At 40.6% G+C, this 23,506-nt stretch overlaps 1 protein-coding gene across 18 annotated transcripts in view; it reads right to left on the bottom strand.

Moving 5' to 3' along the window:
• Positions 1 to 23,506, bottom strand: part of Afdn (afadin, adherens junction formation factor) — a 123,838-nt gene that overhangs the window by 16,425 nt on the left and 83,907 nt on the right. For 14 of the 18 annotated variants that reach the window (XM_075951345.1, XM_075951226.1, XM_075951237.1 and 11 more), the window contains 8 exons: positions 22,217 to 22,303; positions 8,385 to 8,450; positions 8,152 to 8,225; positions 7,586 to 7,704; positions 5,602 to 5,796; positions 4,947 to 5,038; positions 4,382 to 4,567; positions 1,409 to 2,404 (listed from right to left, as the gene is read on the bottom strand). In XM_075951345.1, the coding sequence (XP_075807460.1) occupies positions 1,409 to 2,404; positions 4,382 to 4,567; positions 4,947 to 5,038; positions 5,602 to 5,796; positions 7,586 to 7,704; positions 8,152 to 8,225; positions 8,385 to 8,450; positions 22,217 to 22,303 (1,815 nt within the window). Of the gene's footprint in view, positions 1 to 1,386; positions 2,405 to 4,381; positions 4,568 to 4,946; positions 5,039 to 5,601; positions 5,797 to 7,585; positions 7,705 to 8,151; positions 8,226 to 8,384; positions 8,451 to 22,216; positions 22,304 to 23,506 lie in introns of all 18 variants that reach the window. The other 4 variants (XR_012908164.1, XM_075951359.1, XM_075951366.1 and 1 more) reach the window with 1 other exon arrangement.

Genomic DNA, 23,506 nt, shown 5'->3' with positions numbered 1-23,506 from the left:
GGCCATCAACAGCAGCTGTCACCCGCTTCAAGCATCTATCACTAGCTAGTCACGGTAGAAAGGGATACACCAGTTCTGGCCAGTCCAGACAACCAATATACTGGAGTGCCTGAGAGTCTGACCATAGACACAGTGGGAACCAGTCAGTGCACCCTTATAGTAGTAGTCCCAGCTATCAATTGCTCTTTCAGATAAAATGGTTGATGTGACAGACATAGTTATTTTTAAGAATGTTTACTAAGGATACTAGAAAAATACTAGTAAGATAGTATAACTGTTAAAAATTACATTCTGGTCTTACTTAAGAAAGCCAGTATGTAAAAGGTAATTAAACGGAATCAGAGCAATATATACGTATATGTTTAAATATGTACATATGAAGAAGTATGTGTGTTAATGGATTCAGGAAAAATTCACAGAGCAAGCTGAAAAGGAGACGATCACACTACTGGACTCTTAACAATATCATCAAAGATTAAATTTCATCATGCCTTTGGAGTAAGGTGTCTGACCTAGCAGCTGTTTTAACAACCCCTCTCATGCGCAACATTAAAAAGAAATCAGAAAAAAAATTGTATAGATAAAAAGTATCAATAAAACTCACTACCATGACGAACAACAGCACTCTGCACAAGTTACTATCAAGTGCCCAAGTTATTAACAATAAATGCCTCTCAACAACCATGTCTGACAGGGAGTAAAGAATCTAGTTTTCACCCAAAATTTGGTATTTTAAGAACTTATTTGCATTAGGCTAAATTTTGCCTACAAAATTTTTATTTAAAAAATAATAAAAATTATTTTTGTAATATGGAAATATAAATTATATCCAAAGTTATTAGCGTCTTTATGTTACAACTACAATTATTAAATTAAATAAATATTTGAGGTATCAATTGTAAAGTAAGTGCACAGACCCTCCATCTGGTAATGACACTGAACTTTAAAACTGATGTCCTGAGTTTCCTCTGCTCACAATCAGTATCAGGGCCTGAAGCTTTCCGTGGGATGCCCTTGGCACATTAGCCAAGCTCAGTGTTCTTATTATAACTCTGGCTGCTTTGCTCACGGCAGAGCCAAGTGGCTATTATACTTTACAGAGCCCACCAAATCTCAGGTATTTACCATCTGGCTCTGTCAGCCAAGCCCTGATTACAATTGTGAGTGGTCATTACTAGGTACTTGTTTTCTCAACTGGGTGTAGTGAGGATAACTATGTGGCTGGCTAATTAAAACAATGAAGCCCTAGGGGCCTGGCTCATTCCTGCAGCATGTCAGCCAGGGTGAGCAGGTGAAACCAGGGGCCTCTTAACTCTTCCTTGTGATTGTGAATAGTTGTTTCCGCAGAAACACCCAGAAAATACCATAGGGAGCACAGATATGCACAACCAAGGCCTTTCCCCTTTACCCTGGCTCTGCGCTCAGCCTCCAGACGCTGCATGATCAGCATGGTGTCCACATCATCATCCTCCTCTTCCTCATCATCCTCATCCTTCTGCTTGGACTCCTGCAGTCTCTTCTGGAACTGCCACTCCAGCATGAGCTTCCGCAGGCGGTCGCTCTCCTCTGCAGTGCGGTCCACCTTGTTCTGCAGCTCATGGATCTCCTTGCTCAGCATGTCCACAATGTGCATCTGCTGTTGCTTCTCCAGCTTCTCCCTGGCATCTCGTTTCCAGGGGTCTGGAGACAGACTATCACCAGAAGACAGTTCTTCTTTACTGATGGTGATGTACTGCAGGTCCCTGCGCTCAATCGTGCGGGGCTGTTGCTGGGGCTGCAGCTCCCGAATGACTGTTTCTTGGGGCCTCTGCAATGTGGAAGGCTTTTCTGGCTTGGTCAGTGTGGCCAAAGGAGAGAAGGAAGCAGGGTTCAGGGACTGTGTGCGCATCTGCCCCAACTTCCGCTCCTGCTCCCTACGCTTTCTCTCCCGTTCCTCCTCGAGGCGGGCCTTCTCTTTCTCATACCACCGCTGATGTTCTTCTCTCTTTTTCCGCTCTGCAGCAGCCACCTGAGCAGACTGGGGTCCTACCTGGTTGGTAGGAGGAGGTGGGAGGGGCAAATCCACTGGAATGCCATCAAAATCACTGGTGTAGTGGACAGGAGGTGGAGGGGGTGGTGGAGGTAGGTCTGTTCGAATGGGCTGGGAGACAGCGACAGGGGTGGGTAGAACTGCTGCTGGGGTTTTCCAACGTCCAGGACCACTTTTGGTCAGAGTGGAAGCAGGGGTGACTGACTTGGAGGAATGGTTCAGGTGCTCTTGGCTGGATGTGCTGGAGTCCACTGAGGAGCTCTGATTGATCCACATATCACTGTCACACTTGCGATCCATGCCAGCCTCTACTTGATGCCGCTCAAGTTGGTAAACCTTCTCTTCTCGAAGCTCTTCCTGGGAACGGGTAACACGCTGAGAAGATAAAGTGGAAACTGTAATACTTTAGGGGGTCACTAGAGAAATCACCAAAATGTCATACATGCTTAATCTTCACAGAGAACAGACTACAAACATGGTGGAATGAATGGATAACCAGAAACAGACTGTTTTTATGGTTCACTGGGCAAATGACACAGCTGGAAATCTGTCTACAAAAGAAATAAAGATTTTCTGTCTCTTTGATGATGCATGCTATTCCTGTCACTCCGGTGCTGGCAGGTAAAGGCATCTCCTCAGGCTCCAGAGATGAATGAGCATAGTAGAAACCAAGAAAAAAAAAAAAAGCAACAAACTCCTGACATATAATTCTAACTACTAAGTAATGCTCATTGTATATATCCATGGTTCAATTCTGAATGAATTCTACAGCTCAGGACTAGCTTCATAAGCTCTTTGATTGAACTAAGCATGCAAGAGTAAGTTCCATTCATCTAAGATGTTTTAGCTCCAATGTTAGCAAAGAAAAAAGGCAATAGCATACTCTGATGAGCATTAAGTTTTTGAGTGCATGAGGAAAAAGATTAAAACAAGTATTTTCCCCCCATAAGCCTAGTAATGAAGCCTGCAAAGTAGCATGTATAGAAGCAGCTTATCCTTATAAAAATAATCACTATGATATGCAAATTAATTCTTTATTCCACTTTTATAATGAGCAGAAACTGAAAATGTAAACCTGAAAAATAAACAATTTATATTTCCTTTTAAGAAAATATGAATTACCACTTAACCATAACAGGAAAAGTGTAACATTAACTCCAATTGGGTAAAGCTTAATTTTCTACAGGTTCTTCATCCTGGTGGCACCCAATTTACAACCCACACTAGAATATCATGGAGTTATATGCCATAACTAACTCAACTCTCTCTGCACCTGCTGCCTAGTGCAGTCTTGGTTTGGTACTTGAGAAGATGTGGTGTGGGCAGGCAGAAGGACATCCAGCTGTTAGCAGTCATGAGGCCCACCCAGGAAAAGGCAGACTCGCCCCCCGGAACAGATGAGAGGATCACTTTCTGCCTAAAGGAAGTTTTTTCTTCTCTTGAGAAATGATTATTTTTGGAATTCCCACATCATTTACTCTCCAGGACACATATTTATTTACGTGTCCTAGACAGTTTCTCTCTTTAAAGTACAATGCTAGCTTCTTCTCCCAGTCACATCTGATAGTACTTCCCAGTTTAACTCCCCAGACTGACATCTCCATCTTTACTGATTTGGACAGAAGTCCAAACTCCTTAGCAGGCTTCTACAATCTTCTAATGAGCCCCGTTTGCCTTCTGATGCCCAGGCCTTTTCCTTCAGAAACATCCTCCGCACAATCACCTGAGATGGACTCTGAACAAGTCAGGTTATCCCCACATCGAGACCCCAGTGGGGTCTAAGAAGAGTATGTTTTCTGTTTGTTTCACTTCTCAGCCCCACCTCCAGATCATCTGGCAGACACAGAACCAAGCGCAAGCTATGCCAGTCACTATATTTTCATTTGCAGTAACTATGCCTTACATTATCAACATTTCATTAACCAAACCTTAAGAGGGACCAGAACTGCTTCTCTTAGGGTGTTCTGAATTTAAGCCTACTCCATTTTGCCTCAAACTTAAAACACACACATAAAAATAAGAGGACAACTTTACTGTTGTATTAGTTACCAATTGTGTTTCAAAACTCACTCAGTCTTGAGCTGCAAGATGGTTCATTACGGTAAGGGTGCTCGCTGTCAAGGCCTGCTGATCTGTATTTGATCCCTAGAACCCATAGGATTGAAGGAAAGAAGTGACCCCTGCAAATTCCTCCAACTTCTGTCCATGTGCCCTGTGTACTCGCAACAAACCCACATAAAATACATATTTTTAAAGAAAAATACAGACAGCCATCACTGTCTTTATCCTGCCAAACTTCTGTACCATATTCCTTTGAGAGATGATAAAGTTTGTGACTCCATTATTTCTAACCTGGATTGCAATACTGGAATGATTACTTTCTGTGTGCATATGAGGCTTTTCTTCATAATTTGGCCACTGGTTCTGAGGAGGGGCCATCCGATCCTGGGATTTTGAAGCTGGAAAGGTAAAATACTCTCTGGTGTACGTCTGAGTAGGGATGGGATAGGCTTCAGGTCTAGGTGGAGGAGTCTGCTCCTGTAAAATGTAAAGACAAAAAAAAAGAGCTATTTAAAATTGTATGAAAGGTTAACTTAACATCCAGCGATCTGTTTTACAATCTTTTAAAATGCTGTACATTAAGTGTTATGCTAAAAATAAAAAACGTGATCCTACACTGTGAATCATGAGAAACATTTTAATTTTTCCAGATTTACTCAGTTAGGACTAATTCTCATTTCCCCCAGATTTATTAATTTAAAATTAACTTATCCAACTAGCATATTAAAAAAATAAAAATATTAAATAACAAAAACTCAGGAGTTACATAGTCAATGTAACTTGTGGAGCACTCTATCAGATAACTCAGTCAACAAGTGATAACAAGTGAGAAAGTCTTTCAGTTCATCTCTCAGACCTCAGTGCAGAGGTTTCCAGTAGAGACAGATGTTATCTTAGCTGCTGTTCCAGAAGCATATGGACTCTTCCCTCCAGGGCTAGGAGGCTGATCTGTTGGAAACAATCAAGAAAACCCAAGTTTCATATTAAATATCAAGTAAAATAAACATAGCAACATTCCTTCAAAGGCAGTAGCCATATCACACACACACTGGTTCGATGTCTAGCAGAAAGCTAGAGACAAAGGTGTACAAGAAGTAACTCCCTACACCCCCACACCAACTCAGAAAAGGGCTTCCTCCAGGGCCAGGAAATGGTTAGCATCTTTGGTAAAGAGACACAAGAGTAAACACTTGATGTTTTTTGAATTTAATAGAGGTCTTTATTAAACAGCCTTCCATTCTTACTTCTTTGTTAGCAATTCTTTAAAATGTAAAAGACCTCAGCTTAAGCTGGCAACCTGATACCCTTTCCGAGAGACATTTTGATCTACAGTGTTTACTGAGTCAAGGGTTTTATAAGTAAAATTGAAATTTTATTTCCTTCAAAGAATATGATACCTCTAGGAAAACTCCACTCCGGGTAGACAACAATGCAAATAATAACTGGCAAAGAACAATGTGCCCACTCACTCTGGCAGTGACCAAACACCCTTAGAGAATGATTCTTCTTACTTGCCACATTGGGGCTGGAACGGTGATCAGCTCTGTTTTTCATCAGTCTGTCGTCACCAGGAAGTTTCTTTGGCTCACTGTACTCTGTCCAAGGCAGCTGAGGACTCTCTGGGGAGCCATTTTGAGCTGAATTATTATAGAGCTCAAAACCTTCACTCTTTGGTCTGGGTTTACCTGAGCCACGACGATCTGAAACTGAAATAAAAGTGGATTCATTCATTCTCTGTTCCTCCATTGGTTCCTAGAGTCTGCTTTGAATGCTCTGAAAAACTTCAAAGGATGCATCTAAAATACTTATGTTTCATATCAATTCTTCGTATAATAGGGTAATTAAAAAACAAAAATAAAGACAAGCAAGTAGAACAAGACAAAACCCAGATCTCACTGGATAGCCACGGCTGGCCTGGAATTCACCAGGAAGACCAGGGTAGCCCCAAACTCACAGAAGTCAGGAAGCTATTTTTGTCTCCCAAGTGCTGGGATTAAAGGTGTGTGCCATCACAAACAGCTTTATATATAAAAAAAATTTCAAACTTTAAAATGTATTCTGACTAGAAAATATTTCATTTAATTGGTATGTATCTATGGGGAAAATTGACATTATTTTCTCAACAAATAAACCATAACTTATTATAAGTAACAAAGTAACTATTTTAGAGTAATTTTTAAAAAGTCCTCAAAGGTAAATATGCTCCTCTCACTTGATAGAACACATATTAATACCCATCAGAGTCATGGCACCCCACTGCTGTCACCTGCTGTGATTACTGTCTACAGTGCAGTCTTTCATCTGCTGACCTGGGACTGATTCATTACCCACTCCCCTCTTTGGGTTTCAAGATGGATGTTCTGCTTTGACATGCCAACATGTGATTTTGTCAGGATACCTTGCTGTTTCTCTGCTGCAGTAAATGGGATTCTAGGCTGTCTGACATTTTCCTGTTGTTGATACTATACACGACAAGGGCTGGGATGTGCAGGTTCCAAAGCTGATTGGGGAGAAGGCAGCTAAGAAAACAGCACTACACTTAACAGACTGTGCATACATCTACTAAAATCTATCATTAAGGCTGATCTGAAGGGTCAATGATCATAGAATAATAAGAGTCACAATGTTTTCAAGTCACAATGCTTTCTTCCTCTTATAGTTTCTAAAATAAATTTTTAGGAAGCTTTAAATTTATATTGATTTTTTCCTAAAGATTTTAATATAGCTGGAGGATCAGTTCCCACAAATAAATTACTTTGTTGAAATAACTGGATTTTCTCTGATGAGAAATATGGCAATTTAACCTTGCCTTATTTTAGTACAGGCAGAATTAAAAGTACTACTGACATGCATATGCATATAAATCTCTTCTAAAGAATACGAAATACAATTCCTATCTTAAAGACTTTATGTCCTGATTGTGCCTATCAAAATTCAAAATCTATTCATTCTCACTGGTGCCCGAGTATCTACCTACTCTGTACACGATCTATGGAGATCATTAGTAGATAATCAGCCAAACAGGCTGAGGTTAAAATTCTCTTGAGAGCCAGGGGAACTTGGATAAACTAAAGGGGTTCAGGTTAGCTGGTGTCCACCTGAATCCTGACCTGGTAGTATTTCTCAGCACCATGCACTCTTAACTTTTAACTTCAAGAACTGGGCAGTAACAGTACCAGCAGCTGCTACATGGGACTTCTGATAACTCCCTTTGTAAAAACAATGATCTTATATGTATGAGTGCTTTGCCTGCATGTATACATGTGCGTGTTGGACTGGTGCCCAAGGAGGTCAGAGGAGGGCATCAAATCCCCTGAAAAGGGAACAGCAGACAGTTGTAAGTGCTGGGAACTGATCGCAGGTCCTCTGGAAGAGAGGAGGGTGCTCTTAATTACTGAGCACCCTCCAGCCCCAGTTTGTGGACACTTCAGGAGTCACAGTACAGTGTAGAATCAGTGTAGGACAGCTACTCGGGCTTGAGCCACTAGTTCTTACTTCTCTGCATCATGGGGGATGGCTGGTTAAGGAGGGTGGCCAGGCCGTGATAGATGGCGCCTTGCTTTGCAACTTCAAGTGTGACCACAGAACTGGTTCTTGTCATGAGTTCTGCTGCCCTAGGAAGAAAATACAGAGTATAAGAAAACTGAGTGCTCACAGGAGAAGCTGTGTTCAGAACACTCAGGCTTAGGTTCCTCAACCTGAGAGCTGCTTGAGGAAATAAATTTGGCTTTCAGAAAGATTACCTCCTATCTATATTCTTTTTGAAATTATAAAAACATGCAAATATATCCTATGTTATCATATTAATACTCACAATATTTAAAAATTCTATAAGTACTAAGTATATTTATATATTCATTTAAATAAAGTCTGGACTAAAATATGTATTTATGAGTGAACAGAAAAATGGAATTTATGTACTCTTAAGAATTTTAGAATTAAAGAGGCAAATGAGGGCATGGAGTATTTCAGCACTACTCTTTGAATTCCAATTTCAAAATTAAATGTAAAATATCACTTCAATACAATAAGACTAAGCTTTAAACACCAATTAGTTATACCTTTCCTGAGAAAGTCCAACCAGACTTCGTCCATCCACACTGAGGAGCTGGTCACCAGCAGCTAGACGTCCATCCTTAGCCATCAGAAGAATGCAAGTGTAGGGAGAAAGAAAGGCAGCTGTCAGTCCATAGCAGCATCCTTTACACAACACAGCACCCACAGCTAGAAGCATCTTCACAGCATTTCACATAGCATAATGCCCTTCAACTGTTTCCTTTAAACAAATACTAACCACATCTGCAGCACCTCCTTTCACAACAGACTTAACGTAGATTCCCAGTTTATCCTGGCCAGCACCCTATGAAAAAAGAAGGTCAGAACAACACAATGAAATCACACTGCAGGAAATGAATTAACACTCTGCCCACATACACATGAGTAACTTGACAAATTTTCAGGCCTCATTTTATACAAAAACTAGAACTATAAAAACTGTATTAGCCGGGCGGTGGTGGCGCACGCCTGTAATCCCAGCACTAGGGAGGCAGAGGCAGGCGGATCTCTGTGAGTTCGAGACCAGCCTGGTCTACAAGAGCTAGTTCCAGGACAGGCTCCAAAACCACAGAGAAACCTTGTCTCGAAAAAACCAAAAAAGAAAAAGAAAAAAAAAACTGTATTAGTAGAACATACTTTTTGACAAAAACTAAAGAAACTAGTTAGGAATGTTTCTATTCTATAGTTTAGGTGTAGAAGAAAAGTACTCCTACAAAATCAGTCAATTCATGGACAATCTAATGAGAAAACGCCCTTAGGCTTGGAATACTCAAAAGGAGTATTTATAAACAGTCTGAACAGTCACAAACCCAAGAGAATGAGAAACTCTTCAAGTGGCCAACCCTTCACCAGGTCGGGACAGAAAGTTGGCTGTAGTGCTGTTAATTTTAAAACAAGGAAAGAACTTCTTGCAGCAAGCAGTTATGAACTAAGTAAAAAATTATCTAGAAAATACTATACTGCAACTCATATATAACCAAGGATTCAAACACAAATACATAGCATTCTTATTAAAAAAAAAAAAACAACCCTAATGGAATCTTCAAGAAAAACTTAGGTATCATAGACAACTTCAGGATCAATATTCTGCTTAGAGATCATAGTATCAACAGATCAGCTTTGATCTGTTCCAGTAAGATTACTTATTGGAACTATTAAAGCAGTCATTTGTATGAAACCTTACTTGGGTATCAGTGGAAGCACAACTGAGTATATATATACTTTTGCACTAACAGCAGAAAACACAATCACCTTAATAGCTATGAGATATCATGTCCTACAAGAAAAAAAGTAAGCACTAAAACAGTGATTTCAAAAAATTAAAATAGATTTTTTTAAAAAGTAATAATCTGGAAGATGTGATCTTTATGTGCAAACAATCCATAGTTCCTATTAGTTAACAATTTTATTTTACAGAATTTACTGCTGAGGCTGGGCGAGGAGGATGTAGTCATTAGGTGTGCACAGCAACCACATAACAACTAGGAGAGGTGGCAGTGCCTGCCACAGTGCATTATAGGTAAAAAAAACCAACTGGAATTCTGAAGGAAGATAGTATGAAAAGCCATAAAGAAACATGCTAAATTGTAACCCAATTTAAAAATGTAACTGGAGGGGATAGTAGAATAAATCTGGTATTAGATGGATTAAAGGATTAAGCAAGGGAAGGGAGAGGAAATGGTAGAGAGAAAGGTAGGATATATGAAAAAGTCTCATGTAAATCCCTAAGTCAGAAGGCTAACATCAACATATAGTTGTGAGGGTGGGGTAGGAGGAGTCTCAACAGAGGTACATTGCAAGGAGTGAATAGCGCCATTCTAGAAGACGTGGGATAAATGAAAACTGCAGGGCCAGGCATGGGCTCTCTCCCTACAAGGATCAAGGAGGATCCAGAAGTCTCCAAAATAGTGCAGGCTATCGGCACTGCTCCTAGCTGCCCATCATAACTACATGGTTAGAGCCTACCACTGAAGTACCAAAACTTTGGTTACAGAACATAAAAATCAATTTCAAACCAAAAGGGAAAATTCTTCCCTTGGGGACTAACTTTCAAAGTGTCAGAAAGTACAGAGCAGGCTGCTGGGGGAGAAAAGACACCAATAATCTTATTTAATGCTTGTCCCTGCCTACTAGAATACCAACCTGCAGAGCAAGATGCACCAAATGCTGCAACAGTGACATGTCTGTGACAGAGGTAACTAAGTGCTTTCTGATTATATTTGCGGCCCACTCCACAGAGGGAATTTAGTGACTGGTGCTATCATCTTATTGGGGAATCTACTATTCTTATTTTCTGAGTGACTGTGCTGTCAATCTGCCTTTAAATACTTGTTCATATCCACAGACTGTTATTCTCAGTCTAGGCGGGAGATGCCTCTTTATGCAGTGGGCAGCAGTCAGTGTAAAGACTCGTAACTGTCAAAAGGCTAAGGACAAGTGATGGGTTATCAGTCCCAAACTTAACATCTTTTCCAAACCCTCTCCTTCCCCAGCAAAGTTCAATCAACACTGTAGAAGGGGGTGGGGTGGGGTGGAGAGGAGCTGGAGGGCAGGGAGAATGCTGTGAAAGTGCTGACCTCTGGGTATGACAAGGCCACTGCACTCAAAGTTACCTGAAAGTCTAAGCCAGCCAAAATTCCAGCACGGGTGGGAGAAGATCTTACAAGGCCTCACCCCTAGGTGAGGAGCTATTGTCAGCTGACAGAGGCTGACCAAAAAAAAAAAAAAAATCATTCTTTGGGGGTGTGGCCACTGGTAGGTTTCCCATGTGTCAGTGAATGGCTGCATACACTCTATGCGTATATGGGTAGCACTACAGGGCTTAATAGGGGACACACACACACACACACACACACACACACACACACACACGGCATGGTGATGCATGATTTTAATCCTAGTGTTCTGAAAGCAGAGGCAGACTTCTGCTCCCTACTAACTGGTAGGAAAACAATGCTTGCTGAATATAAGAGCAGCACTTTTAGTGGTGTGGAGAAGAGTCTGATTACATTTCTGCATTGCAGTTTTGGTAATGCAACATAGACCTTACAACTTATTTAACTTTTTATTTTTAATTACATGCATGTGCATAATTTTTTCTTTTCTTTTTTATTGAGAAAAGGGGGGAAAAAAGTTTCCACCTCCTCCCAGCCTCCCATTTCTCTCCCCTTCCTCCCACCCTTCTCCCCCTCCCTCTCCAGTCCAATGAGCAGTCAGGGTTCCCTGCCCTGTGGAAAGTCCAAGGTCCTCCCCCCTCCGTCCATATCTAGGAAGGTGAACATCCAAGCTGGCTAGGCTCCCACAAAGCCAGAACATTAAGTAGGATCAAAACCCCGTGCCATTGTCCTTGGCATCTCATCAGCCCTCATTGTTCGCCATGTTCAGAGAGTCCAGTTTTATCCCATGCTTTTTCAGTCACAGTCCAGCTGGCCTTTGTGAGCTCCCAATAGATCAGCCCCACTGTCTCAGTGGGTGGGTACACCCCTCGTGGTCCTGACTTCCTTGCTCATGTTCTCCCTCCTTCTGCTCCTCATTGGGACCTTGGGATCTTGGGGGTGGGGTGGGATGAGGGTAAGGGGAGATGGGGAGAGAAAAGGGAGAAGGGCAGGATGGGGGGAACTTGTGGAAAAAGGATGATTGGGATAAAGGAAGGTTGGATAGGGGAGCACGGAAGCACAATTCTTAGTTATGGGGGCCACCTTAGGGTTGGCAAGAGACTTGAACCTAGAGTGGCTCCCAGGTGCCCAAGGCGATGTCCCCAGTTAGTTCCTTGGGCAGCTGAGGATAGGGAACCAGAAATGACCCTATCCTATAGCCATACTGATGAATATCTTGCATATCACCACAGAACCTTCATCTGGTGATGGATGGAGATAGAGACAGAGACCCACACTGGAGCACCGGACTGAGCTCGCATGTGCATAATTTTAAAGTATAGATTTGTGCACACGAGTACAGCACTCACCAAGACCAGAGGCCCTTGAAGCTAGACTTATGGGTAATTGTGAACCACCCTATATGGGTGCGGGGAATTGAACTCAGGGCCTTTGCATGTTCTTAACTGCTGTGTCACTGTTTCAATTACAATTTAAATGGCAAACATTTATTCTTTAAATAAAAACCAACTACTGTCATCTCTAGCAAGAAAACATTTGGCAATAATAACTAATATATTTTAGTAGCACTGCTATAAATAACACCAAGTATATATTTTAGAACAATAAATCAATCATGTCATTTCTGGTATGTTCCAGAGTATTATTAACAAACCCCCAAATAATCTTCCTCTTACTTGGAAAAACTACAGTGAGAATACATTTAAAAATCATGGAATAGACTGACCTGAAGCGAAAGTAGCCTGTCTGCCCTTCCCTGCACACTGCTGCTGTCTGCAGTCCCCCACCTGGAGAAATGTCCTAATCATTTTAATCATCTCTTCAGTAATAACACTCCTGAGTAACAACTAGGCTCCTTAGTTCATAGCTATTCTAATTCTAGACACCTACTACATAAGCTTACATTGTAGACTCAATACGAACTACAAGTAGTTACTTAAATAACCTCAAATCCTGGCTATTTCAAGTAAGCCAATTTAACACACACATATACAATGTGAAATTTTAATAAGCACACATTTAAATATTCACGCAAAATTGATCCCTTGGTAAGTATTTAACGATCCTGTTAGGACTCTTAAAGTAGGCACAAACACATTTTCAGTGTCAGAAACATCCTGGCAAAATGAGGAAATGCTTCCAATTTCACCTACCTAGAGAAATCACCTCTTCTAAAGCACACGTGAATTCCACTGTCTGCCTGCTGTCTGCCAAGACACATGTTCTCCTTCCTGAGTGCATGCTCAGGTATTAGCTTCCCAGCACTGCATTTCCAGCTGGACTCTGGCTCCCACAAGTCTCCATCATTTAGTGTCCCTGGACTCACCTCCCACCAGCACCCGTCCTCTGCTCTCCTCACTAGCATTCATATGGAATCCCCTGTCCCCGTGGACGGCGCTCACAGTGGCCTGTCTTACAGCTGTCTGTGTAAGTAAGACGGTCTCTCTTTTCAACTACAGCGCATGATCAGTCACCCAATGTTACACCACAAAAATTCCTTACCATGTTGGGAGGTTTTACTACTTCATCTGAATAGAAATAGCAACATGCTAATTAGTCTCGGGTTTAAAGAAGAAATAGCACAGATACATGTAAAAAGAAAATCTGAGGCATCTAATCACTTACATCTTATTTCTAATAAGGCACAATATACTTTTAGCCTAGTAAGACTAAATTCAAAATTTCTTACCATGAGGTAGCAGTTCCTATTTTATAGACATATAATAATTAAAACTTATTTTATGGTAGTTCTACTAAGTTCCTAAGTAAGAAAGAAAAACAGAGTTTAGAAGTTATCTCTTATTTGATACTGCACGTCAGTGTATGGCTTTTCAGACACTGAAGGGTACATGTGTGGCCTATTTAAGCACTAACCAGAAGTCAACAATAGAACACAAAACAACAGCTTAAGGGCACTGGCCAAATAGCACTGAACCATTTCCAATCCTGCTGTTCAATACCACAGTCACTAGGACACATGTACTCAAAATGTGGCTAGTTCAAACTGAAAGATGTTGACTTCAAAAGCATAGCATGAAAACAGGATGGATAACACCCTATTAATCTTTTTATAGTAATTATGTATTAAAGTATTATTTTGAAAATATTAAATTACTTTTTAAAAAAAGCTAGGAGAAAATTTTAAGTTACCTGTGTGACCCACAATCTTTTTACTGAATAGCACTGTTAAGAATGAAAGAATTTTTTGGTGTGCTGTAGTTTATCAGTCACCATTATTAGCAATAAATTCATAATTATGCACAAAAGTGTCAAAGTAACATCTTACTGTAACACATATGTTAACATTACATATTCTGATTTCCAGCCATGAGAAATGCAATGAGAATAATACTGAAATAAATATATAGGGATAAATAATTTTTTAAAAAAACTATTTTCTAAAGGTAACTAAAATGCTTAAAATGTTTGTTCTACTTGGTTGTCAAATTATAAGATTAAACATAGCCACTACAAACTTCTCATTTAGTAAGTCAACTCCTTGAATGAAAGGAAGAAGGAGATCGTTTAGAAAACAGTTACATGTTTCCAGGGACACCAGGCACTACCCCTCGTAGAACCTGAGATCCACATCCACAGCACAGTGCTCAACGTAGATGGGCTTGGCCTCTGTGCCCTTTGTGAAGACCACCTAGAAAGCAAGTGCCCAGAAAAGCAGGCATTCAATATTCTAATCTTAAGACTGCACCCGACAGATAGGTCCTTTTCTTCTGTTTATGTGGAGAAGTAGGGTAAGGGAGGAGAGAGGACAACTATCTGTACTTTACCTGTAGAAGGTTAGGAAAGAATGTAACAAAGGAAAACAAACCATGTCAGAAAACAGGACACCCCCCACCCCCACCCCAGACTAGAGAGACACATGCACACACCTATTAGCTGCCCCAGCCTCTGGTGAGATGTGAAGGTCCAGAAAGAAGGCTGTCCGTCTGTCCTCCTAACTCTTACTACCTTCTCAGAGCCTGAAAGGTGGCAGTTCCCTTCTCAGTAGGGAGGCACTACCACAAGAAGCCTGTTCTCCAGCTTGGCTGCCAACAGAGTGTGTGGGAGTATGCCTCAGTAACAGCATAAAAACATCATTAAACCCAAAAGAAAAAAAAAAAAAGCCAGAGGAAGAGGTGTCTGCCAAGCAACATAGGGCTTAGCCTATTGTTCTGGGGTGGAGGCCCAGCCTAGACTCCCCAGCTGGAGCACAAAACAATGTGGGCTGGATGACCTAAGAGCCAGAAGCAGCCCAAACGAAACTCCAGACAGAAACGCTGCTGGGAAGCTCTGTGCTCACCAGCATTTTCCTCACGTCTTTTAGTTGCTTTCTCAGACCAACTATCAAAGCCCAAATAAGGGTTTTAAAAACACTCTAAACATCTTTTTCTAGCAACTACCTTAATTTTTAAATTGGTTTAAAATGCTTTCTTCACATGAATTTCACCTGCAGCAAGTCTCAAAATAAGTTATTCCAACAGATATGGTGGTAAACAAAGTAACTGAGCACAAATTCCATAAACTAAGCTCTAATCTCAGCTGTGTTCTTTTCCCATTTACAGCAATACAAAACCACCAACAAAACAATGAAATTGACCACATCATCCATCTTTTCTTTATCAAACAAATGAGAATAGCCCCCCAGGAGTTCTGAAATGGGATATGGGAGGGGGTTATTTCGACAGAATTGTGCAGAACCTCCTTAAGAGTCTCAAACCTGAGAGTCCTGAGAAGCCGCCTAAGGTGTAACTGCAGAGTATAAATACACCTGGGTTCCTAGGCCTTAAATGAGGGTGAGGTGTGAAGGGGTGTCATTCTGTTTCTTTGTAACCACAGAGCAAAAAATTGGTTCTTTAAAGGAATACCAATTATGCTATTAGATTAATACTCCAATGAAATTCGGAATTTCAGTCAATCCCAGAAATAAATACTTATGTAATAATAATCCTGTGAAAAAAATTACCTTCTTATGTAATTCACTATTTTGTTTTTAGCAAAACATTCATAATACTGTTCAAACTCATAAACCACAGTCACAAGGGATACTGTGTCATTTCAAGAAAAAGACACTTTTTGCATTTCTGTGGAAGACCCTTTCCTGACACAGAGGTACTTTGGAACAAAAATAATTTTTTAAAAAGACTTTTTCATTTTTATCAATGTGTGTGTGCATGTGAATTTGTTATGTGTGTGCATGCCCTGGAGTCCTGAAGAAGGCACTGGGGTCTCCTGAACCTACAGTTAGAAGCGGCTGTCTAAATTTGGGTCCTCTGGAAAAACATCTGTACCCTTAATCTTAAACCATCTCTCCAGGCATGCTTTTAAGAGGAACTGAAAACCCCGGGTTCACTTGTTTAATCAGGTCTTTCCCACGAAGGGTTACAGACCATTACAGAATACAATGGGAATGTCTCAAATATTTCAAGGACCTAAATTATAGTCTATGTAAGGAAATGCTCTCCAAGAGAGAAGGCAGCTATTAACAGACAGTTCGCTCTTGCTTTTTGAAATTATAGAAATCTTACGGTTTAAGCTAAGATTTAAAAACTCAGTATTTAGTCTAAAAGAAACTATAACATCTTTAAGGCACTAACTACCAACTTATTTCCAGATAAAATCTGTAATATAAATAGACATTTTTATGTTCTTAAAAACACCACCACAACAAAAGGCTACGGAGAAAGCCTACTCTGCAACTACCAATGTAGCTACAAATAAGATTTGTGAGTATCTGACTAGGCGCTCTTGAAATCACACAGTGGCAGTTACTATTTAAAGCAACCTTTTAAAAACCATATTATAACCAGTAGTGTTAAAACTTACATTTTTCCTGAATAAAAATCATAAGAACGTCATATTTTTTATGAACCTTAAGTATTTGCAACATAAACAGAGAACAACAACTACCCAGGTGTGTAATCACCAGCTACATTTATGGCTCATTCTTCATGAGTGAGTTAATTATTGACAGGTTTAAACAGGTTGTGGTGGAAGATGAAACACATTCTTTAAAGATCATAGTTTGCACAAGAACATTAAGGACAACACCCTGAAGAAACTCACCACTGATTCCGTTCTTCCAACAACGGAGAACCACATTTTTATCTCTAGGACAACAGTCTTGAGCTGGAGACCAGTAGTCTACTTCTCAGTTTCAACAGCAACCAACACAGCTGGCTTTTCGAGAATGGATTGCCACAACCCTGAGCTGGATGCTGTGACACTGGATGGCATTTATCAACATGAGCTGGAACCAGTGTAACACTCAGATTCTTATGCAACCAAGCCACTCTGATTTTCATTCCCTTGTCCTTTATTAAACTTTAAAGGGTTATAAAAATGAAAGGGAACTGTTTGTGTTTTAAAAATCCAAATTAAACAGGAAGTGTCGGCATCGTGTTGTCCCACAGATGAGTAAGAAGTAGCATGCTGAACTCTCCAAAAGCAACGTCTCAGAAAGTAAACTGCAAACCTACACCGCTTCCAAATCATCTGGATTTTATAAAGCTTAACCACCATGTGGAGGGCAAGGAGAAGAACTTAGTAGCAAAACACGGCTCAGGGTTACAGCAGCAGAGTCATACAACAATTAAAAAAGGGAAAAGGCCTGGGTTAAACACACAGACTTCCAGCAAACAACACAAGTACAGACACAGGAAGGCATTCGGGGTGACAGGAAAACACAGCAGGGCTGGGTGGAAGTGGTGTGTGTAAGTAGCTACTACCAGTGTTTTCTATGGCTTCCTACTCAACCATTAGGACAAACAATTGTCACTAGTCTTAAAGGCACAGAAACGGCCGGCAGAAACAGAGACACAGGTGGTAGGCAGGGAAAACTGGACAGAATGCTGGGAGAAGGAAGGCGGAGAGAGAAGCCATGAAGCCGCTACAGACAGACGTGCTGGAACTTTGCTGGGTAGGCCATGACCTTGTGTGATGCACAGGTTAATGGAGATGGGTTAAAGTAATCTGTAGAAGCTAGCCAATAAGAAGATAGAGCTAATGAGCCAAAATTTAAATAATACAGTTTTGTGTGATTATTTTGGGTCTAAGCTGGCCGGGCAGATGGGAACAAACAAGCAGCTTCCTCCAGCAAATAGGCAGGATGAGGAGTGTAGTACTGTCCCAACAGTCCAGAAAACCAAAAGTGTACGTGGCTCATCAGGAGACAGGGCTGACCATCCTAACTTGAACCAGAGGTCTTCATACCAAACTATCTTATATTCAAAACGCACTATGAAATCTTAATGGTATGGTGACTCCATCACTGTATATATAGAGACTTCTCACCTGCACTGCACAGTCCTGGCAGCCTGCAAACCCAGGATACTTGTGTTTTCTTTCGCTGAGCTTTCATTCCCATACTATAAACATGATAAATACAGTATAAAAATGGGCATGGTGAACAGGTAGCTATTCATCTGTCTCATTCAAAAAACAAGTGCTAATATACTACTATTTCATATGTTAAAATGGCATTGTGCACTTGACAGAGAATTTTTAATTGTTTCCTTCAGAGTGCCCACATACCAATTCCTAAATTTCATCTCTGGATCTAACTTTTTGTTTGTTTTTCAAGATATGGTTTCTCTGTGTAACTGCCTTGGCTGTTACTTGCTGGAACGCACTCTGTAGACCACGCTGGGGCTGAACTGGCCTCTGCCTCCCAATACTGGGATTAATTAAAGGCACGACCCACTACTCCAGGCCCCTCTGGCTCTAACTTTTTGAGCTCCATTATTCAATCCACTGCTGGGGGGGGGGGGAGAGAAAAGAAAAGAAAAAAAAACAAACATTTATTTTTATCAGGTTCCCAAAATTTCAAGTTCAATCCTGAATTCACAATTTCCCCTTTTCTTGACAGCTCTACCCACAGGTCCCAGCTGCTCAAGTCAGAACCAGGATTCTTTTCTGAATTTCCCCTCTGACCTATTACACTCAGCTCATCCCATCTAAATGCTGTCATCAAATAAGGATCTGCCAGCACTGACCATGGCCCAGAAAACTATCAATCCTTCAACAAGTTCCCGCACGGGGCCTGGCCTCAGTATACCTGTATTTCTGTTAGTGACTACCTTCTGCCACCCTACCGCCTAGGACCCTTCACTGGGAAATGAGGACAGAAAACTTGTAAATTAGTCACTTTTCTCCTGCTATAACAAAAGTACCAGATAAAAGCAACTTAAGGTAAGTTTTTGATGTGGTTTGAGGGATGAGAGGGTATGGCCATGGGAGTCACACTATATCCACAGTTAAGAAGCATAGAGAGATGCAGGCTGGTGCTTAACTCATGCCTCCATTTCCCTCTTCTGTTCGGTCTAGCTAGAGCATACTCAGTGGAATGATGCTGCTACAGCAGTGGGTCTGCCCTTCTCAGTTAAATCTCTTTGGAAACATCCTCGCAGACAACACAATGGTATCACGGTGTCTCTTAGTGATTCTAAGTCCAGTCAAGGTGACAATAAAGATTAACCATCACTCCACACAGCAGAGCAGTGATCATATTACACCTAAGTATAAAAGAATACCACTCTGCCAAGACCCACCTTTACAAGGCTGAACCAGTAAGTCAAGACCTGTTCTTGTAAACTAAGTTTAAGGGAACATAGGCTGGACTGTGACTTTAGCTTGACTTGATGTCCTAATTCTCTACCTGATACCTGACAGAGAAAGAAGAGTGGGCAAGGATGCGCGATGAAGCCTGAGCCTACTATTACAAAAAACTAGGTCCTTTGCATCAGGACACCATACCAGAGAAATCAAAACCCAAGTCACACTGGACTCTGAAGAAAACAAGTCATTCTGCACTGGAAAACTTTTTCAACTGGAAATAACATTAACCCTGATTATGGTCACTCTCCAGCAGACTAGTATTAGAGAAGAAGATTATGTCCACAACACAATACAGAACTGAAGACTTCTTTGTTTTTTTTTTCCTTTGTAGCACACAAGAGTCAGTCCAGAGCGTCACAAGAATACATATTTACCACTAAGTTATACCCCATCCCAGGAGTTAAGTCTTTCCTGTGTATGAGTGTGGCAGACTGATCTCTGAACTTGTTTCCCCTCTAGAAATAGGCAGTAATTCAGTTATAATCAAGAAGAAAATGGTTCCATGGCTAACATTTTCAAGTTTCCAAATGTTCTAAGCTTGGGTCAAGTATATTATAATCATTATAACATGATGTATGATCTGGGTCACATGAGATGAACAAGAATTTTGAACAGTAAAGTATGATCAGAGGCCTAGGATCTTGGCTCTGATCATCACAGGTGATTTCACAGAACCTAAGTTTTAGGTGGGTACAGGTTCATTTTGTCTAGTCCTGAACAAACTTGTTGACAGTTCCAGACCCTTCTGCTCAGCCATGCCACCAAGTCTCAGAACCACTGCCTTTTCCCACCTTCCAAACCCTTCATTTTGTTGTGCTGCCAACAAGGCAACAAGACTCCTCTAATCTATCAGCCTACACTCTTAACACTGTACAGCACAGCTCTCTCCACCACCTCTGGCTCTCCTTGCAGATGCAGACTGTTCAAACAGGTACACACAACACTGGTCATTCTTCCCTGCTTGTGTCCTCACTTCTACCTATAACATACCTCTGTTGGGTCATTTTTCTAATTTCTTAATTCCAAGAGTCAGCTAAACCCCACAGTGTTTGGAAGAATACTTTCATGCTCATCAATCTACTTATTTTTTAACTTTTAAAATAGTTTCACGGTTGACAACTTAGTGCACTAAAAAAAAAATTAAATAAATGGTTCATTGTGCTGGGCAGTTTTTGTCAGTTTGACACAAACTAGTCACTTGGGAAGAGGGAACTACAATGTGGGAACTGTCTCTATGAGACTGGCCTGTAGGTGTGTCTGTAGGGGACTTTCTTGGTTAATGTAGGAGAGCCCCAGCCCACTGTGGGCAGTACCATCCCAGAAAGGTGATCCTGGGTTACATAAGAAAACAAACTGAGCAAGCATTGAAAAGAAGGCAATAAGCAGTGTTCTTCCATGGTTTCTGCCTCCGGGTCCCTGCCCTGAATTCCCTTGATGATACAGAATGCAACCCGTAGGATGAAACAAACTCCTCTGCAAGTTGGCGCTGGTCATAGTGTTTATCACAGCAACAGAAAGGAAACCAGAGCACACATGCTTTAGAAGTAAAAACAAACAAACACAAGCTCTTATTTCTGTTAACAAGTATTTCCATCTATCCCAACCATGGGGCTGACTTGGGGAACAACACCACTAGAGAGAAAAAATGTTAGTGGGTTAATAGAGGCAATGAAAGTCAAGTCCTAAGGATCAAATTCCAGTTCTGTGAAGTACTGGCCTCAAGAACAAGCAGAGGACACGAGAGCTGTTAGGAAAATGCTGGCGAGGTAGGACTCATAAACCTTGCGCTTTAGGTTTTTTGCTTTGTTTTGTTTTTTGAGACAAGACTGCACTATGAATACTAGACTGGTCTAGAACTCCACCTTCCTGCCTCTGCCTGCTGAATGCTGGGATTACAGGTTATATGCCATGGTGTCTACCTTTGAAAATGAGTGTGAAGGGCAAAGATCCAAGAAGGAATGATACACAAAGGAATCCCACATTAGAAAGGCCCATGTGCTTACAATCTGCCCCAAGTCAAGAGCCAAGACTTTGGTAAGTTTCTCATTATTTTGCATGGTGCAATGCTGACCTCATGGTCTCCCTATACTTCATGCCATGTGTACTGTATGTAAATCAATGGGCAAGGGTAAGAGACTTAATACAACTTAAAAAAAATATATATCAGCAGTGGGAGAGGGGAATGAACAAAATAGTGACATATTTATAAAAAAATCATAATTAAACTCATTATATGCTAACTTAAAATTTTCATTAAAAACATCTGTTCCATTGAAAATACCTGACTATGATTGTGGAAGCTTTTTACTGTTTTTAAATAATAACTTCAGCCATACTGTTAATTTCTTCTTTAACAGACCAGTAGGACTTAGACGCCAGGAGAACAGGGAGGGTGCGGGAGCTGCCAGCACTTCAGATGGACGCACAGCTGTGCTTAGCTCCACTCCCACCCTCCAGCAGAGAAGACCTAGAGACTAGAACGGTAGTGCTATTAGGTCCCCATGACTGCCACACACTGAAGGCTGAAAAGATCCGATATCTGATATGACAAAGTGACAGGTGCAACGATTTCTCTATTGCCCATGCTCGCTTTTCCCACAGTGCCCAACTAGCCTTGACCATGCCTTTAAACTGCTTCCTCTGAGACTATGCTATCTCAAGGAACCATTCACTACAGCCCCATTCTCAGAGAAGAGCTGATCCTCAGGGAATGCCAGGAGGACAGCAGCTGCCTTCAGGTAACATGTTCCCTTCTCCCAGAAGCAGAGCTGACATCACTCTGGTCCATGCCGACTCATGGTCATGGATGGGAGAAGATGCTCTCCAGGGGCTCCCTCAGTCCTACCTTTGCTGCTACAATGCTGAGGCCCATTCCATTCTGTTTTTTTAGGGTCACAGTGATTATTTCAGGTTCCTTCCTCAGAGGCTGGGCCTAAAGATAAGAACGAATCTCATTTTATCTCATATGGTTAGAAAGCTAGTTAATTTGTTATAAACAACAAAAAAAGAAAAGGTACAAAAAGTCTACTACCTCAGGTACTTTTCATTTGCTAAACAGTATCACATCATTTGGCTAAAGTTTAAAAGATGAACCTAGCTACAAATGCCATTCAAATGTTAAGAATTAATTTATGAAACAAGATTAAGCTTCCATTTTCTACCACGCTAAAAAATACAACCATAAAAACAAAATCCAATTTTTACCTTTATGATCTTTTAAAATAAACTGTTAGGCTTTTGTTTTGTTTTCCAAAGAAAAAGCTTAAAATTATTTTATAATTTTCCACTGTCTGGGAAGATAGCAGAAAACAGCTGTAACAGAGATGAAATACTATTTTCATCTCTTGGGAAACTGCACATTTTATTTAAAATGGTGAACATAAAGAACTATAGGATACAACAGCTGTAGTTTCAGTACTCCATCAAGAAACTTACATTCTGAGTTGGGCAACCAGTGCAAAGGAACTGAGCATAGGCGAGCAGAGGAGGCAGCCAGGGCTTGGACAGATTCAAAGACAGTGGCTTTTGTTGTATTTTGATTTTTAAGGAAAGCATTATTTAAGTCACATATTACACTCCTGCCAAATTTCACACCAAAGTGTGAACAAGGCTAAAAACAAAATGAACACTGAATACACACTAAGAGGAAATGTAACTATTAAGATGCAACTGCAAAGAGACAGTGATTAAATGAAAGGCGAGAAACTGTAAAGACCATGAAAGAACAGGAGGGAGAAAACAAAATTATGTGACATTAAAATTTTTGTTTTATATAGATCAGACTGAAATCGATTTCCTGGGTAATCTGAGAGATGAACAATCAATGAATCCAAAAAGTTAATTGCTTTCGTATAAAATCTGGTCATCAGAAGTTCACACTGTTACTTTGAATTTGACCAAAACAAACAAAGGAAGTCAATTAAAAGAAATGGTCACCTTGTTAGGAGTAAGCCCACATATTTGGTATAATGACAACTATCAATTCAATTTTAGGAGATGGCTCTGATACATGTTTAAATCTAAAGTTTTATATAAACATATATACTATATAAAGTATTCATTTTGAAAGTGTATTTGAAGCAAAATGTAATTTTCCTTAAGATTAAAAAAATCTTATTATTTCAAAATTATAAAT

Source organism: Microtus pennsylvanicus, chromosome 1 (assembly GCF_037038515.1).
Source record: "Microtus pennsylvanicus isolate mMicPen1 chromosome 1, mMicPen1.hap1, whole genome shotgun sequence".
Lineage (NCBI taxonomy): Eukaryota > Metazoa > Chordata > Mammalia > Rodentia > Cricetidae > Microtus > Microtus pennsylvanicus.
Note: the sequence above shows the minus strand (reverse complement) of the source record. Positions and strands in the feature narration are given on the sequence as shown.